This window comes from Mobula hypostoma, chromosome 9 (genome assembly GCF_963921235.1).
Source record: "Mobula hypostoma chromosome 9, sMobHyp1.1, whole genome shotgun sequence".
Lineage (NCBI taxonomy): Eukaryota > Metazoa > Chordata > Chondrichthyes > Myliobatiformes > Myliobatidae > Mobula > Mobula hypostoma.
Window position 1 is genome coordinate 146,517,801 of NC_086105.1, and position 19,792 is coordinate 146,537,592.

The window sequence follows — 19,792 nt, forward strand, 5'->3', positions numbered from 1 at the left end:
GTTTTTCATTGATTCTGTTCTCTTTCTTCATGTTTACAGTGAATGCACACAAGCAAATGAATCTGAGTAGTATATGGTGACAAATGTAGTTTAATAATAAATCCACTTCGAACATTTAAACTTTGAACACACTTCTTGAATTATTCACCAATGAGAACAAGATTCTTTCTATTTACATTGCTTTTTTTTTGTGATTGCTACTAAACCTCTTCTGAATCTTCTTTATTCCAAGGAGAATCTCCTGAAAGAATCAATTTGATAAATTTTTTCTACACTGTCCCATCATTCCTAATGCTGGGTGATCAGAATTGAACATTTTGTTCTTACTGTGGTTTAACCAGTCTCTTATCCAGCTTCAACCTAACTACCCATGTCTGTACTCTGTGAACCGCGGGATATCATACCATTTATTAACCATTCTCTGAACACACAATGCCATATTAAAGATGTCTCTGTTCCTGCATACCATGGCAGTGAAAGAGGCCAAGGGCAGATATGAGTATGGAAATGGGGAGGAAAATTGAAATTGCTGGCAATTGAGAGCTCCAGAGCGCTACAGCAGACAGAACACAGGCCCTCACCAAAGCAGGCACCTGGACGGTGGTTTGACATGTATTAGATCTCCTACTGTTACGGGGGAAAGCTCCAAGATATCCTCGACTTTCTCCACTGTTAAAGGCAAACTCGAGGATCAGCACCTTGTATTCTGTCTGGATAGTCTACGACCCCATGACTACTCAGACTGGGATGAAATACAGCAGCCAGAAGACCGACGCAATATTTTAGAAACAGCTGCTTCCTGTCCGCCATTGGATTTCTGAATGATCCATAAACACTATCTCATTATTTCTCTTTTGACTATATTTTTATATATTGTAACTTGGTCATTTGTATTACACAGTAATGCTGCCACAAGACAACAAATATCATGACATATCTCAGTGATAATAAACTCGATTCTGAACACTGAGTCCTCCAATTTCAGGTAAACTGGATACTCCTTTTTGTCCTTTTTCTCTACTGATCGACACAGTTCACCCTACTCACACACAACGGAGAATGTACAAACTCCTGATCTGTGTTTGGCACTGTAAAGTGTTACACTAACTGCTATACTACTGTGCTCCCTTGGCCATCAGACTTTTCCCTGCTGCCTTTTTTGCAAAGAGAAACTAGGTCTGCCGTCCTCCAGTAATCTGGTACCTCACTTTTGACCAAAGATTTAAAGAAGGTAGAACTCCACCTATCTCTATCCTTGCCTCCTGCAGCAACCTGCCATAAATCTAATCTGGTCCTGGAGACTTATCCACCTTTAAGCATGCTAAAATATCAAGTACTTCTCTTTATTCAGGGTAGTTCTTGATTGCAAATTCTGCTGCTTTCACAGTTTTAGTTCAGAAACCTTTAAGCCAGTTATTCCTCTGAATCAATGTTTAAGGAAATTAAATCCTGAATACAGAGTGCAAGAATAACTGTTTGGCCACCAAGGAAATTGCAGAATGAATTTAATATTTTGCAATACTGATAATTAAGGAAGAAAAGAATCAAAGATTAACTTAATAAATTAAAAATGTTTTAAAAATGTTGAAGAGAACAGTTTCACAGGGTTAGGGAGTCCAAAGCTAGGGGGCATAGATTCAAGGTGAGAAGTGAAAGATATAAATGACTCAGGAGATTCTGCAGGTGCTGGAAATCTGAGCATCACACACAACATGGTGAAGGAACTCAGCAAGTCAGGAAGCATCTATGAAGGGGAATAAATAGTCAACATGTCGGACAGTCCCTTCATTGGGACTGGAAAGGGGTCAAAAGTGGGGGGGGGATAGGAAGGGAGAAAAGCATAAACTGGCAGGTGAGGGGGAAGGTGTGTGTTAGAGTAGGGGTGAAGCTATGAACAGATAGATAGAAGAGGTAAAGAGCTGAAGAAGGAATCAACTAAGATGGGACAATGGACAACAGAATAAAGAAAACCAGAGATTCCCTTTGACATACAGTCCTGACGAAGGGTCTCAGCTCAAAGCATTGGCTGTTTATTCTTCTCCATAGATGCAGCCTGACTTGCTGAGTTCCGAAAAAAAAATGCTGCAGCTAGAAGTAAGAAATTAAAATAAATTGCTGGAAGCACTCAGGAAGTCAAATATGATTTTCTGGAAGGAAAAGTGACCGTTTCAGATCAAAACTACTTGTAGGTCAAAGTTCCTTCATCAGTCTTAAAATATTAACTTCAGTCTTTGTTCCACAGATGCTCTCTGACTTGAATGATTTCAGTATTTTCTTTTATTTTAATTTGCTGTTTGCTTACCTGATCAAACAAGAAGACTGTGACGTCATCAAAAAATGACACTATCTTCTTCACTCGTTTCTTCCCCGGGTCTGTTGTGGGGTAATCAGAGGACCTGCGGCCGTAGTCCTTCAATAAACTTTTCAGAGCTTTTCCATCATCATTTTCAGATACAACTACTGGCACGGGATGCACTGTGTCGTCCTCACTCTCTGAACTGGGAGTATTAACGCAATAGCCTTTGAACTCATCCTCTGAATCATCACTGTTTTCATCTTCTTCATCAGCCTCCATTCCGTCTTGTTCCTCAGAGAGGTTAAAGAGCTCAGAGGCATCTAGTCTGCCAAGGTACCGTCCTTCAATATCAGGCTCCTTCAGTCTAATTCCTTCATTACCTTTTGACAATGGTTTTTTAATGTCCTTCTCAATAATTATTTCAAAGTCTTCCTTCATAGCTTCAGAAAACTGAGTAGTGCTAACTGGACTGCTGTAGAAAACCCCTGATACTGATCCATAGGGATCAATTATACTTGAAGCATCCAAACTCTCACCAGATCCTTCATCACTGTTTATCTTACTAAAGTTACCTTGGCTTCCAGTTTGAATGTTCTTTGGAAATTCCTCCTGGTCGGAACTATACAACTTACTCTTATCATCTGCAATCTCCTCTGATAAATCTGCAAAATCGGATGTTGCTATAACTTCATCATTGAGTACAGTAACAATTTCAAATTCAGCCACATTCTTAAGATCATTTTCTTCATTTGTACCAGCAGCAACATCACAATCCGCTCTTTTATCCGGTTCGGAATCATTGTCGGAGAAATAAGCAGAGTCTCTGTGGGAGTTCTGGTTTCCATTGGCTAACATATTTGAGGCTTCCTTGGTAGCATCTACATCAATGACCTCCACAGAAGGAAGAGCTTCCTCCTTGGACACAATAATGAGTGGATTCGAGGGGAAAGTATTAGGTAATTCATTACTGGAAGCAGTTGAGATGGGAGCTGCATTTGCGCTGGGCAATTGTGAAGACCATTCAGGTGATTCTAGATTTTCAGTCTCATAGCCACTATCAGGTTGCTTCTGCGGTGGCTTCAATTTCTCAGAAACTGCATTTTGTGTTTCTAAAGTCCCTAATACCCCATGCATCTCCAGCGAGTCCAAAGAATCCGGTGTACCCGTAGATTGCTCTGAACTGGGATGCAAGAACGATACGCCCTCTTCCACAGGGCTAACTTGACTTGGTAAGTCTGGGCAAGGCACAGAGACTATTGAATTTGCATTTTTGAAGCTACGGGAGGGGGGTTCATCTATATCAATAGTCTCTAGTGCTTTCAAAGCATCTACTGAAGTGTGTCCAGAATGGAGGGGAGCTAACAATTCAATACTTTTGGACGGGCTGGGAGCTTCAGACAAGGAAACAGTGTCCTGTGTTTTAGATATCTCTGAACAGACATAATATTTGTCAGCAGCCAACGATTCAGAATCATTTGGGGTTCCAGAGAGGGGAGAAGTTGATAATGTTTTTGAGAAGAGCTCGGACAAGTGTCCAGCTGATATTCTGGTGTCCTGCCCATAATGACCCAAGATGTCTTTATCTATATTGACTGCATTGTGTGCTCGGCCTATAGCTTCAGTTTGCTTCGCCAGTTCTGTTATTGAAACAACAGCTGTGTTTTCTTCCACAGTTCCACCTTCAGTAAGGTGGTACGTTTTGGCATTATTGCACATGCTAGCAGCGGCACTTTCACTGCATTGAGCAGTCTCTTGGCAGTGTGCATCAGGCAAATTGAAATTGCGTTTGGAAATGCAGCCATCAGTAGTGTCACATCCTAACCCTGAACTATCATGCATGACACAACCCTCATCTGACTCTGGCTTAACTTGCTGATCTTTACACACGACTTTATTCTCATCTAAAAAAATGTCCGATGACCATTTATTATCGTTTGGGATCTGAAATGAACCACTCTGTGAATAAACTGGGTCAGTAAAACTGCACGCAATTTCATGCAGTTGAGAACTAGTTAATTGCTTACTTTGATCAGCTAACCCCGTGTCTATTGTTTTGTCTGCAGGGAATTGCGAATTAACAGAGGCCACACTAAAATCTGATAAAGTCACCAAGTTTCCTGTATCACTGACGGCATCACCTTTGGGTGAAGAGTCGTGTAAAAGTTTATTTTCTTTAAGAAAAAAATTCGAGGGCAATCCCTCAGATCGGGTCAATCCCGAACAGCCATCACTACTGGTGCTTTCTGTGAAAACAAAGTCTACTTTTTCTTCCAAAATGGGACTAGAAGTGTTTAAATCAAGTGAAACAGGTTGATGGATTAACGACTCCATGGGAGTTTCTTTATTTGAAACAAGACCAAGTGCATTTTTCCTTGTAACTTCACTGAGTTCAGGTAGATCTAGCATTATGATTTCATCAGTGTTCAAGTTTCCTTTGTTATAAGGCATCTCCTCCAACTTGTGATCATAGAAGATATCATTGTGGCTAGGGCTTTCAGCATAACTAGGAGTGCAGGAAGTAATCAATGCCTCTGTTACTTCAGACTTTTGCAAGTCTTCGTTGCAGTGTGGAAAGAAATCCACATCCGTACTCAAATCATCTCCAGAGTCTCCGAGGATAACAAAGGACTGGGAATCCTTGGTCTGGAAAGTCCCCTCATTAGGAAAGCCTGAATTTTCATCAACATCTAAGTTAGTTTCACCTTGTTCCTCCAGCTGTATATAATATTCACTTCCAATGGAGGGATAGTGAGTATCAAATACAGGAACGATCCCTGATATAAGTGGAGTTCCTTTATCCTCCTTCCTAGTGAATTTATTATCTGATTGAGTGTGGACAATAGAGAAACCACTTTTCTCAGAAGTATCTGTGGGGTAGAAAATGCTCTGATAGTTGACCTTTGCGCCATCATTTCCTTGAACATGGTCTTCAAAATGGTCAAGTTTAGCTGTCTCCCACACATACTCAAAATTCAGTCCTTTACTAGTTTCAGTGACCGTGAGGATGTCATCCATCTCCTGGTTCAGTTGCTCAGCAACAAAGTGCTCCAGGATTGGAAACGACGAATTGTTCGCCATCGCTTGCCGATTGTTGTTGCTGGACTTCAACGCATTCCACCTCATTTCAAAGTCGTCCTCGCACTCCTTCTGACTCTGCATGCGGAGGTAAGTTAGCAGTCGATGAATCTCCTCAGCAGTTGGTCTCTTTTCTGGAGCTAACCAACAGAACTGCAAAACTTCATACCTGTAAGATAGAAGTTCATTATTGAAGAGAATTTTCATTTCCATTCATGCTGCACAGCCTGCATTTAAAGCTTTAGTTAGGGAACCTAATCTTATTTCCCATTATAATTTCTCTCATCTGTTTACAAGGGATTCTCAATCATCTTTTTATGTACTTATAGAAGATCTTACAGTTGCTGGCTCCTTTCTTGAGCTCTTAAATTTCTTATAATTTGCTCTGATTTTATGTCTCCTGTTAATCAATTTCTAGGTCATTCATTACTGAATTCTAAAATGCTTCCAGTCCTCAGGTTTGCCTTCTTTTACTCTTAAAGTTCAAATTAAATTTATTATCAAAGTACATATATGTCACTAAATACTACCTTGAGATTCATATTCTTGTAGGCATTCAGAGTAAAACAAAGAAAAAATATAGAATCAATGAAAAAATCAATAATTAATCCATAATAATTGATTATTGACTTCAAGAGAAAGAAACCAGAAGTCCACAAGTCAGTCCTCATCAGGGGATCAAGGGATCATCAGTCGAGAGGGTCAGCAACTTTAAATTCCTGTGTCATTATTTCAGAGGCTCTGTCCTGGGTCCAGCATGCAAGCAGCATTATGAAGAAAAGCACAGCAGTGCCTCTATTTTCTTAGCAGTTTGAGAAGATTTGGCATGTCATCTAAAACTTAATTCTCACTGAAGCAGTTGCTGTGGAAATGTCTGGATGTGGAAATAGGGTCTTTTAAGACCCTCTTAGATAGGTACATAGAGCCTAGAAAATTAGAAGGCTATGTGCTAGGAAAATTCTAGGTAGTTTCTAGAGTAGGTTACATGGTTGGCATAACATTGTGGGCCGAAGGGCCTGTAATGCGCTGTAAATTTCTATGTTCTATAACTTTGATAAACTACTTAAGCCTTTTCTTTCAATTTGATATTATCTTTGTAACGCGCTGTAATGGCTTCTCTGTAATGTTTCACTGCTAAGGGTAATAAAACAGCTTCTCTGTAATGTTCACTGCTGAAGTAACGGTTTCTCTGTAGCAGCAATGTTTGGGTTATGGCTGGAGATAACAGGACTTTGGTAAGCATGTTAGCCAATCAGGATTTTATGCTCCGTCTTACGAATCTGGAAGGAGTTTACTTTTGTGGGCTTTTACCAGAGAGAGAGAGAGAGAGATGAGGAGAGAAGACACGAATGGAGAGATTTGGTAGACCGCTGGATGGGGTGGACTCGAAGCGAGGGTCCAAAGGACAGCGACGATCGGAGGCCGATGGTGAACGATCGGCTTCTCAGTGAGCTCCAACTTTGCGCACAGTCTGTTTAATAAGATTGGGCCCCTTTTTTTCCTTTTATTTCATTTCTCTACTATAGTCAAAGTAAGAGTTATAAAGCTTAATCGTTTAATCGCATATTGTGTACTGTTTGTTATTTCAGGGTACTGATTTGTAACAGGGGACACACCGTGCAGCATCCACCCAAACAAGATTTCTTAAGTTTGGCCAGGCCAAGGGTTATCACCCCCTATATTAAGCCGCTAGGTGAAGCGAGAGTTACATCTTTAATTTCTTTTATAAACAGTCAAGCTGACCATTTACATTTTCTATTATATTTCAGATTTCCAGTAATTGTTTCATTTTGTTTTTCTGGTGTTTCTCACCTTAATATTCAATGGCCACTTCTTTCTTTTTAAGTACACTTGTACACCTGCTTGTTAATGCAAATATCTAATCAGCCAATCATGTTGCAGCAACTCAATGCATAGAGGTTCAGTTGTTCACACCAAACATCAGAATGGAGAAGGAATGTGATCTAAGTGACTTTGACTGTGGAATAATCGTTGGTGCCAGATGGGGTGGTTTGATTATCTCAAAAACTGCTGATCACCTGGGATTTTCACCTACAACAGTCTCTAGAATTTACAGAGAATGATGTAAAAATCAAAAAACATCCAGTGAGCAGCAGTTCTGTGGTAAAAATGCAGTATTAATGAGAGAGGTCAGAGGAGAATGGTTAGGTCAGGAAGGCAACAGTAACTCAAATAATTATGTGTCACAACCATGGTGTGCAGAAGAGCATCTCTGAACGCACAACACGGCGAACCTTGAAATGGATGCGCTACACCAACAGAAGACCACGGACGTAGACCCAGTGGCCATTTTATTTGGTACAGGAAGTATTTCTCCTCCCATGTGCCTCTATTTTTAACCATTTTAACTTTCACATAGATGTTTTAATAGCCTTCGCTTTCTTTTGTCTGCTATTCTGTCTCTCACTTCCTTTCTCAGTAATCTCTATTCATCCTGTGTCTCAGTTTGTCTCTCCCTTGGATTGTGCTTGCTTCCATTTTGTCTGTTGACATCTCATGTATGCATGTGTGCTTTGTTTTATTCCATCTTGCACCATATTTCTAATCAGACCCTGGACAAAGTGTTCCGCTGCGGGAAAACAATGGCAATTCTCCAAATCATACTTATTCCATTTTGTCTCTCGTTTGCAAAGGTGTCTTCACCTCTCTCATAGCTGACTCATTAATGAACATAGACCATGAAATGGAAATGAAAGGGAGGAGGGTGGAAAAAACACAAAAGCAACTAGAGCCAAGGAAAATCTTGCAGAAAGCGGTAGATACAGCCCAGTACCTCACAGGAAAAGGCCTTCCCACCACTGAGCACATCTACAAGAAAGCAGCAGCATCCATCAGAGGACACCACCATGCAGGCTATGCTCTCTTCTCACCGCTGCCATCAAGGAGATGGCACGGGAGCCTCAGGTTCAACCACCAGGTTCAGGGACAGCTATTACTTCTGAACCATCAGGCTCTTGAACCAGCACAGATAATTTCACTCACCTCAACACTGAACTGATTTCACAACCTGGGCACCATGGTAGGAAGGGGTTAGCGTGACACTATTACAGCTTGGGGCGTTCTGGAGTTCAAGGTTCAATTCTAGTGCTGTTTTGTAAGGAGTCTCTCTACATCCTCCCTGTGGAATGCATGGGTTTTCTCCGGTTTCCTTCCACTGTCCAAAGGCATACTGGGTAGGTTAATTGGTCATTGTAAATTGTCCCATGCTTAGGTTAGGGTTAATCGGGTTTATTGGAGGTTGCTGGGATAGCCCGGTTTGAAGGGCCAGAAGGGCCTACTCCCTGCTGTATCGCTAAATAAATACCTACATACCTATGGACTCACTTTCAGGAACTCTACAACTCATGAGCTCAGTATTTTTTTTTTGCATTTGCACTCAGTTTGTCTTCTTTCGCAAATCAGTTGTTTGTCAGTCTTTGTGTGTAGTTTTTCACTGATTCTGTTGTGTTACTCAATTTCCTGTAAATTCCTGCCAAAACATGAATCTCATAGTAGTATACATGCATTTTGATAATAAATTTACTATTTGAAGTTCAAGTCTAACATAAGCCTTGTCCAAACCATGCAGAATGAACTACGGTTACCATTTTCCCTCAAGACCTTGAACAGCAAAGCATGATTGAAACTTGTTTGATTATGATTGCGTGAGGCTGGAACTCACGAACACTAGATTGGCATCTCATTTAAAGTATTTTCATTAGCAATGACAGGCCAAGAAAGGTGAGGATTTTTACATTAGAAAAGCAAAAATCTTCAAAAAGCTTAAGGGTTTTAAAATAATTAAAGGATTAGATTTTATTCCCATAAATAGGCTATTTTGGGTTACATGGGTTAAAGCGTATCTGGGGACATTGGATGTAACTTACTTGAGCTAAGAACTAAATTAGATACTTAGAGTTACTTTTACCGATTAGGCTTAACAAACTGTGGAGACAGTTTGTAGAAAATTTGAAATCTGGCTTCAAAGGCTGATAAAGGGATAGAGCAAATTCCTGTGATATTGTTATGAATAGGAAGTTGGAATGATGGAAAGAGGTAATAGGGAAAGGAGGATGCGTCTTCTAACCCTAACCCTAACCCAAAGTAGTTTCTCAGAAATTAGTTGATTGCTTTTGGAAACCAGAAATTTCTTTTTTTTTTGCTTCTGAGGATGTAACATGGGAGGATGGTAGATCATAAAACACATGGAACACGTAATGGCTGAATGATGACGAAATAGCTAACTGATAAGTGCCATTGATTTTCACAAAATCTCCATAGGAGGTTCACAAGAATGATCCCGGAAATGAAAATGTTAATGTCTGAGGAGCATCTGATGGCTCTGGGCCTGTACTTACTGGAGTTTAGAAGAATGAGGATGGAGCTCATTGAAACCTATAGAATATTGAAGAGCCTAGACAGAGTGGAGTTGAGAGGATGTTTCTAATATCCGGGAAGCCTAGGATCGGGGGCACAGACTCAGAATACAAGGATGTCTATTTAGAACAGGTGGAATTTCTTTATCCAGAGAGTCGTGAACATGTGGAATTCATTGCTGCAGATGGCCATGGAGGCCAAGTTATTGGGCATATTTAAAACAGAGGTTGATAAGATTCTTGATTAATCAAGGTGTCAAAGGTTACAGGGAGAAGACAGGGGAATGAGGTTGAGAGAGGTAATAAATTAAATAGCGGAGCTGGCACCATGGGCCAAATGGTCTAATTTTCCAACTATGTCTGATGGTCTTATGGTCAAAACAAACACAGTACACACATACCACAGACTGCCCACAAAGCTTTTTACCAAAGTTATCCAATTAAAGGGAACTCTGCCCTCATTGAAAACTATCAAATTTTGTAAGGCCGAGGTCGAGTAGACATGGCGAGGATGTTTCCTATACTGGGGGGGGGGGGTGTACAGCCTCAACAGACTATGCCTTATGGTCACAATCATGAATCAAATACCTTTAAATGTCTCCTAAAGGGGGTTTAGGGAAAGACATCAATCATTTCTGATTTTGGCACATACTACCTTGAACTCAATTACAGCTTGAGCACAGGCTGTTTCTTAAAGCTTCCAACTCATGGTACTTGGGATACAATTGATACTGACATGTAAAAATGTCAATGCAAGCACCCTCTCACATTTTAGGAATCGAGGCAATGCAACCACGCTGCATGGTTATTAATTTGTGAAGGTTTACTACAACTCAATAACATTATCTCCAAATTAGTGAATTTACATTGAAAAACAATACCCTTTTAATTCTTGGAATCCAGGTATTAAATTAAACATTCCCTTCCAACTTCAAACAAAAGTTCATGAATGGTTTTAGGATCACTCCAATACAACCACATTTCAATCTGTACAGACAGATTTCTAACTATGCTTTGGAAATAGCTTTTTTGGCAATTACCAAATAGCTTTGGTAATTTATAGGCTTTTTATGTATTGCACTGCATCACAAAACAACATATTTCACGACATGTGCTAGTGATATTAAACGTGATTCTGACTCTGACTAGTTTAAATATTGTACTATTTCGCTACTTAAGGGGATACTTTTAAACACAGACAATTTCCTCCACCTCCCACATCCCGCCAATTGCCTTACTGCAGACACAATAATGCAATTGCGGTTTCAATCTGATAACATTGACGCAGATTCATTCTAAAGAACAGATTTACTTAATATTTTTGACTCTGCAGGTTTATAAATAAACGGACGCAGACATTTTAATGTCAGATAAGCATATCATGCATCTTTGTTTCTTAGCAACAGTGCCTTGTCTACATAAGCCCTATGACTAACACAGGTATAACAGTGGGAATTACATTTCAAAACATATAAAGCTATAAAACCAAGCAATTACCATCTGTCAGAGTGAGTCAACTCCAGCTGAGGTTTAGGGAGTTTAATTTGCTGTTCCTTTATAACAAAGATTAGCACCTCTTTGTCAGAAAGGTGCATGTAGGGCTGGCTGGCGTTCTCAAATAACTCCCATAATGCAACGCCTAAAGACCTATAAAAAAAAATTTAAAAGGATGGTTGAATAAGAGAGAAGTGCCTTTCCTTCACCACACAAAATATTCTACAATATACAAAATCACATTAATGTCCACAAGATATAGGTGACAGATTCACAGACAAAAATCCGCAGATGTTGGAAATCCAGAGTAACACACACACACGCACACACACACGCACACGCACACGCACACGCATGCACGCACGTGCTGAAGGAACTCAGCAGGCCAGGCAGTATCTATGGAGGGAAATAAACAGTTCCATGTTTCGGGCTGATAACCTTCATCAGGATTCACAAAATCACAGGTTACTGCATGAAAGAAGGCTACTTGATCTTTGGAGTTTTTATTGGCTTTAGAGAAGAACAACTTAGTTGGTCTCATTCTCTTGCCTTTTGCCCATAATTGTGCAAATTCTTTCCTTTTGGTTATTCAGGTTGAATAGGTTAAGACCTTTTTTCCCCCATTTCACTAGCTTACCATTGCATCCACTTACTATCACCCTCACAGTTCACTACACTCAAGCAGACTGGGGGGAATTTGGTTTGTCGAGCACCTTCGCTCTCTCTGTTGTAACTGGGATCTCCCGGTGACCAGTCATTTTGATTTCACTTCCTGTTCCAACATGTCTGTCCACAACCTCATTTGCCATCAAGTTGAGGCTAGATGCAGATTGATGGAACAGCACCTTGTACTCTGCCTTGGGAGACTGACAACACGAACATTGATTTCTCTAACTTCTAGAAATCACTTCTGTTCCCCACCCCAACCTACCAGCACTATCACCCTGTCTCCTTCTCCACCCCCACCCTCTCAATCTGTCCACCACCCACATATTCCTCTCTCTGGTTCACCTTCCCACTTTTATTCCACGCCAATCATTAAACACACATTTACGCCATCATATTCTATTCTTCCTACATTCCTGTCAGCTCTCCCCAAATTCTACCACTCATCTACACACTAGGGACAATTTGAGGGTTAATTGGTTACTATAAGCCTGAATGTCTTTTGGATTTGCCACCATATTTCTCACAAACAGAAAGCTGCAATTTGGTTATTCAAGTCAATACCAGCTCGTAGTGCAATCCCACCCTGATGTTTATTTTTTTGTATGTGGAAGTTGCAGCAAAACAAGGTTTAAGACAATGTCCAAGCAAGGACAGCTTACAGGTAGTGTGCTTAGGCAAAGAAGGTTTTCCCTTAGCATAGCTGGGGACTGGCTTACAAAGACAAGGATGCAAACAAAAGATTCTAGGATGGCATTTGCTATTGGTCAGTTATTTTACTAATTCTGAAGTATTAATGGCATTTAATATGGAGATTCTATTGGCTATTAACAACTATATTACAGTAATGTGATTGATCTCACAAATAAGCAATTTGCAAGATCAAGCACAAAAAGCTGAACAAATTCGTACAAAAAATAGTGGATTGGCCCAGTCTATCACGGGAAAAGCACCCAACCACTGAGCACATCAACATGAAGTGCTGTCGCAAGAAAGCAACATCCATCATCAGGGACCACCATCACCCAGGCCACGCTCTCTTCTCACCAGGTTCAGGAACAGCTATTACTCCTCAACCAAAAGGCTCTTGAACTAAAAGGGATAACTTCACTTGCCCCACCATTGAAATATTCGCACAACCACTGGACTCAACTTTCAAGGACTCATCACCTCCTGTTCTCGATATTTATTGTTTATTTACTTATTATTACTGCTTTAATCTTTCTGTATTTGCACAGTTTGTTGTTTTCTGCACTCCTGTTGAATGCCCTAGTTGGGTGGTCTTTCATTGATGCTATAATTCTTATTATTCTATAAATTTGTTGATTATGCCCATAAGAAAATGAATCTCAGGGTTGTATTTGGTGACATATCTGTACTTTGATAATAAAACTTACTTCAAACTTCGAACATATACAAGATTACTAACTAGTCAGTATCCATATCCAACCAATTTTCATGAAAATGATGAAGGGTCTCGATCCAAAATGTCAACTGTTTATTCCTTTCAATAGATCCTACCTGACCTGTTAAGTTCTTCCAGTGTGTGTGCTGCCCTGTATAAAAATGACATTTCTTTGTTCATATTTTATAATAGTGTGGTGACAGGGGCCACGCTGTTCACTTGTGCATAAGTAAATAAAAGTGTGATTGAGGAATGAGTGTCAGTTTTTAAGAGCCCAGTTAATTGGCGACGACACCTGCTCCTGTTCTTAAACTCTGTCCATCAACTCCACTCTCACCTACCCAAGAGCAATTTACAGTAACCAATTAACCCCAGACAAGCACACTGGGAGAAAATTAGAGCACTCAGGGAAACTCATGCAGTCACACGGAAAATGTGCAACTCCACACAGATAGCACTGGAGGTCAGGAGCAAACGCAGGTTGCTATTGCTGTGAGCCAGCTGTTACTGAGCCAATTTTATTTTTAAATCCATGATGTTTGATTCTATCATAGTATGGCCTTAATCTTGAGAAAATGCAACAGCTTATCAAATGCCGACTGGAAGGCCATTTCAATTATATTTCCCTCATCAACCCTCTGTGACTTCAAATAAAACTGTAAGTGTGTTAGTTAAATATTTTCTTCAAAATGAAAATCCATCCAGCCTTCCCCTAATGAATGCACACACCTAAGCGAATGATAATTCTATATCAGATGATTGTTTCCAGAACTTCCTCTATCATCAAGGTTAAACAACTCACTTTGCACTTACTAGGTTTACCTTAACATGCTTTTTGGAACAACTTGTTTATCTTCCCTCATAAAAATCAATGGGATCTCTTTCCAAATTAACATCTGATAACTACTGAGAGGTTATAAACACAAGAAACTGGAATGGGATCATAACATAAATGTACAAGAGTTTAACATTGCATTTTGATGAAGTGTTCAACCCTTGTACCTTCATGTAATATTGCCCTTTATTATTAGAACTCCTCTTTTTTTCCCCCATTTTGGTGTAACTAGAGGTTATGGGTTAAGGGTGAAAGGTGAACTGCTTAAGGGGAACATGTGGGGCAACTTCTATCCGTCACAGGGTGGGGAGAATGTGGAATGAGCTGCCAGTGAAAGTGTGGATTCTGGCTCGATTTCAAAGTTTAAGAGAAAGTTGGAGAAGCACATGGATGAGAGGGGAATGGAGGGTTATGTTTTGAAGGCTATGGGTGCAGGTTAATGGGAGTAGGCAGATTAATAGTTCAGCCAAATGATGGACCAAAGGGCCCATTTCTGTGCTGTGGTGTTTTATGACTATGACTCTAATCAAGGTGCTTCCTGGAATTGTTAGTCAAATAAGAATTCACACTATATGACAATCTGGGAGAGGAAAAAAATCATGGGTTGGGAATGATTATAATGAGAGAGAAAGATTAAGACAGCAACTCCAGAGACTGCTGCAACAGCTGAAAACATTGTGAGAATTAATTCAAAGTTAAAAGGGTGGATTGGGACCCAAATGGAAATCTTCGAAGATTCCAGGGTTCATAGAGAGCACAAATATGGGGAGAGGCAAACCCCTGGAACCATTTTAAAATGAGGAGAAAAAAAGTTTTAAACCAGAGGTTGGTACAGGTAAGCACAGGGGGTGCTGGGTGAAATGGGATTGGAGGCAAATTAGCACAACTGCAAATGATATTAAATAACCTCAGAGGCTAGAAAGAAGAACGACTCTCCATGGCTGCTACCTGAACTGCTGTGCATCTCTAGCAATGTTATTCATTCAGATTTCCAGCCTCCTCAGTCAGGTCTTTGCTGTTCCTCTACAACTGAAGTAACATACTAAACCACTAGAATAGGTGAAATGTAAAATCATTGTTACACTTCAATGCAGGATCAGCACAATGAAACTCTACCTGGGTAGCAACCCTTAAGTATCAAGGACAGGGAACAATAAAATGAAGCAATTTCAAAAGCAGAAGCTATCATTACAATCTTACCAAATATTGCTGTGTTTTGTCTGTTCTGCCACCACCATGCTTCCATATACGTCACCTACAAGCTCGGGTGAAATCCAGCGCAAAGGAATATACTGACCATCATTGCTTACAATGTAATCCTCCTAGTTTCAGAGGGAAAAAATGCCTGAATTTAAAAATGACGATACATGGTTTGCTGGCCTTTTGAAAAATAAGCATTAGTTTAACATAATCACAAGAGATTCTGCAGATGCTGGAAAACCAGAGTAACACACACAAAATGCTGTTGGAACTCAGCAGGTCAGGCAGCATCTATGGAGGGGCATAAAGAGACAATCTTTTCAGACTGAGATTCTTCACCAGGACTTACAGAACTACAGGTAATAGCAGGAAAGGAAGCTATTTGATTGATGAAGGGTCTCAACACGAAACGTCGACTCTTTATTTCCCTCCATAGATGCTGCATGACATGCTGAGTTCCTCCAGCATTTGTGTGTGTTACACCACCTAAATGTTCATAAGTCACATACATCACATTTACTGCAAAGTTCCAAACAATGTACTAAAATCAATTTTCATTATTAAACCACTTCTAATATTTAAATCCCACTGAAATGCAAGTTTGTCTTTGTAGTCCCTTACAGGATTGCAAAGATTGCTTATTCTGTAGGATTTCTTTTTTTTTTAATTTCATTTTTATTTGGATAAGGAATTCACAAGTATCATGTACTTTTTTCACATGTATAACCTTTTCCTTTTTTTTATATATGTATAAAACTATAATTATTTATATATTCTTAAGTACAAATTGAGATGATATAAAAAGAAATTAGACACTTAAATAGATATGTACAGTAGAAATTCCAATCTATTAGGCTAAGTAATGGTATTAATTAAGTAGTAATAATAGTGGATTAGTAATAGTTTCCATGCATCTCTTCTGGATCACTTCTTCTGGTCCAAAATGTTGTGTGTAAGCCTATGTAACAACCATTGTAGATGTTTATATCCTAACTTGTTCATGCTTGCTCCTGCCCCCAAACATAATTATCCCATCCCTATGTATTTATTTACTTAATTTTATCATTTTTTATCCCTTACCCAAATCTTTTCCTTTACTTGTATTAATTCTCTATTTTCCAAACAAAAAAAAGACAAAAACAGTAAACATTTAGACTAGGGGTGCTTACATTAGCAATATTACTGAGTTGATGAGAAGAGCAGTATAAATCATTAGGAGATTCATCTAAAGTCTGCTCGCATTGGGGTTATATATTCAATCCATTTATTCCAGATTTGGTAAAATTTTTCTTTTTGAATTCTCAGGGAGTAAGTCAACTTTTCCATTTAAAATATTTCCAAGATAATTTTGTGCCAATCTTCTAATGTAGGTGGTATTGGATTTAGCCACTTTCTAGTGATTAATTTCTTACTTGCCGCTAAAAGGGCCTGCAGCAACTTTGTGTCTTCCTTCTGTTCAAGAAACAATACATGCCCCAAATAGAGCATCTCAAAGTTCAGAGGTATCTGGGTCCTAAGTACCTTAACTAATGTTCTATGAATACCTTCTCAATATAGACTTAATTTAGGACAATCCCAGAAAATATGGAAATGATTTGCCTCCTTGGAGCCACACCTTCTCCAACACATCACGTTTGTATCTTTATATTTTTCCTAATATGGGGTCTTAAAATATCTTATAATATTTTTCCAACAATGTTCTCTCCAAGTCAAAGAATTAGTCGAAGACCACTGAAAGCTGCATATTTTCCCCCAAGCCTCCTCTGAAAGTACCAACCCCGCTTCTTTCTCCCACTTCTCTTTAATATACAATGTGTTTACATTTTTAGCATGGGAGAGTGCATTATATAATCGAGAAACTGATTTACTAGGTATTGAACCACAAGCCGAATTAAGAATCTTGAAAAATTCTAATTCTACTGTTGATAGGTCTGTATATCTACAACTCTGGTTAACATAATTTCGTACTTGAAGGTACCTAAAAAAGCCATTGTGTTCTAGGCCATGTTTGTCCTGCAGGATTTGGAAACTTTGTAATACTCTTTTATGTATAAATAAGAGGTAGGTTGTAAGACCTTTCTTTATCCATAATTCAAATCTTTTATCTCCTCTGTTGGGAAGGAATTCGGTATCATATGCACACCATCTGAAGAGTTTTAGCATGTTATTAATTCCACATGAATTTCTGTAGGACTTCTTACGCCAATTCACTCTTTGTTGATGCTCTAGATAGCAGTCATGGACACAAATGCCCAAACTTATTCAAAATTAATGTTACATCTTATTACTTCCCATTGCCTTCCAATGATCATGTGACGACATGCTTACAAAGATCAGATTTGACAAGAGTAGAATTCGAAGAGTGAGGTAATAAGAATCAGATCTTGAAGAGAAACTAAAGATTAAACATTTCAATCATGCCTTTCATAATCTCAGAATGACCCAAAGTATCTGAAGATAGCTTATGTAATAATTAAAATAATTTTGAATACAGGGAGACCTTTTTTTTTTAAAGAAAAAACAGGAAAAAGTGAGACCTAAAAGCAATTATCCATTATACAAATCATCCTGTACTCAGCAGATTGAAGGACCTTCGAAAATTATGAATTACAAAATGAGCCCAAAAACAGTAAGACAGCTTTTTGTTCTAAATAAGTACATAATTATCTTCACTATGTGAATGTTGAGGTAGCAGGATCTACAGAGCCGGCTTTATTAATAATAATAATACTTTATTGATCCCGAGTGGGAAATTCTTTTGCTACAGTAGCAACATTTAAAAACACATTTAGCAGTGTGCAGACTTAACTAATATAGTACAGAATAATAATATACACAATAATTTATCTTTGTGCAATAATTTGCAATAATAATGTACAAAATAATAAAACAGGGACTATTGTACTATGATCTCTGTTGTGTCACACAGAGATGAACTGTTGTACATGCTTATTGCATTTGGAAGGAAAGATTTTCTGTCACGATTCTTGTGACAGCGGAGCTGAATGAGCCTGTCTGAAAGGGTGCTCCACTACTTATTCAGTAGGTCATGGAGAGGATGTACCAGATTGTCCATAATGGATAACAGTTTGTTTAATGACCTTTTCTCCACCACTAACTCAAGAGTTCGGGTTGTAACCAAGGATGGATCCAGCCTTCTTGATGAGTTTATTTTGTCCTTTTGCATCACCAACACTGGTTCTGCTCCCCCAACATAAAGCCGCAAAGACGACTATACTTGCTACAACAGACTGGTAAAAGATCTCCAACATCTTGCTGCACACTTCGAAATATCTCAGCTTCCTTAGAAAATGGACTCTGCTCATCCATTTCTTGTAAACAGCCTTGGTGCTGATTTTCCAGTGAAGTCTGTTGTTGAGGTGAACTCCCAATATTTGCACTCTTCCACCACTGCAACAACTTCTCCCACAATGTATACAGGACTCGTCACAGTTCTCTTCCTCCTAAAATCGATCATCATCTCTTTGGTTTTGGCCACATTCAGGAGCAGATGATTCCTCCTGTACCACTCGACAAACTTGTCCACTAGTCCTCTGTACTCCAACTCCTGCCCATTTCTGACGCACCCAACCACTGCAGAGTCATCAGAGAACTTCTGCGAGTGATAAGACTCAGATTCGTACTGGAAGTCTAAGGTGTATTGCATGAACAGAAACGGAAACAGGACAGTCCCTTGTGGTGCTCCAGTGTCACTGACCACCGTCTCAGACAGAGAACCACCCAGCCGTACACACTGGGGTCTATCTGTCAGGTAATCAGTAATCCAGGAGAGACTGAATTTTTACGTTCATGTATTACTTTTCATCCACAATCAATTAAACATTAAAGGGTAACTGTAGATTAAATTTAAAGACCCCTTTGCACTGTATCTCTATAAAAAGTAAGGAATAGATATTTTCCAACTTTTCAATGTGGTAAGTTTTTCACATTGTTATGCTCAGTGCTAGTTAGTATTCCAAACCATAACAATATATTAGAAACACAAGAGATTCTGCTAATGGGGAAATCTTGAAGAACACATACAAATTATAGTCTGACTCAATATCTCCTGGTGCCCCAAATTTAGTTAAACTACTTGCAACGCAAGAATTTTAACTTTAAGCACAGTCAGTCTAAACCAGGGGTTTCCAAAATGGGGTCCATGGACTCCTTGGTTAATGGACGATAGCATAAAATATGACCTGACTTGGTCCAACCAAGCAAAGTCCACTGCCAAGAAGGCCCACCAGCGCCTTTACTTCCTGAGAAAACTAAAGAAATTTGGCCTGTCCCCTAAAACCCTCACTAATTTTTATAGATGCACCATAGAAAGCATTCTTCTAGGGTGCATCACAATCTGGTATGGCAGTTGTCCTGTCCAAGACCGGAAGAAGCTGCAGAAGATCGTGAACACGGCGCAGCACATCACACAAACCAATCTTCCG

At 39.3% G+C, this 19,792-nt stretch overlaps 1 protein-coding gene across 1 annotated transcript in view; it reads right to left on the reverse strand.

Moving 5' to 3' along the window:
* lmtk2 (lemur tyrosine kinase 2) overlaps nt 1-19,792 on the reverse strand; it is a 128,912-nt gene that overhangs the window by 18,701 nt on the left and 90,419 nt on the right. The window contains exons 9-11 of the mRNA XM_063059371.1: nt 15,348-15,469; nt 11,245-11,394; nt 2,303-5,540 (exon numbers count right to left, since the gene is read on the reverse strand). Coding sequence (XP_062915441.1) covers nt 2,303-5,540; nt 11,245-11,394; nt 15,348-15,469 — 3,510 coding nt within the window. The remainder of the gene's footprint in view (nt 1-2,302; nt 5,541-11,244; nt 11,395-15,347; nt 15,470-19,792) is intronic.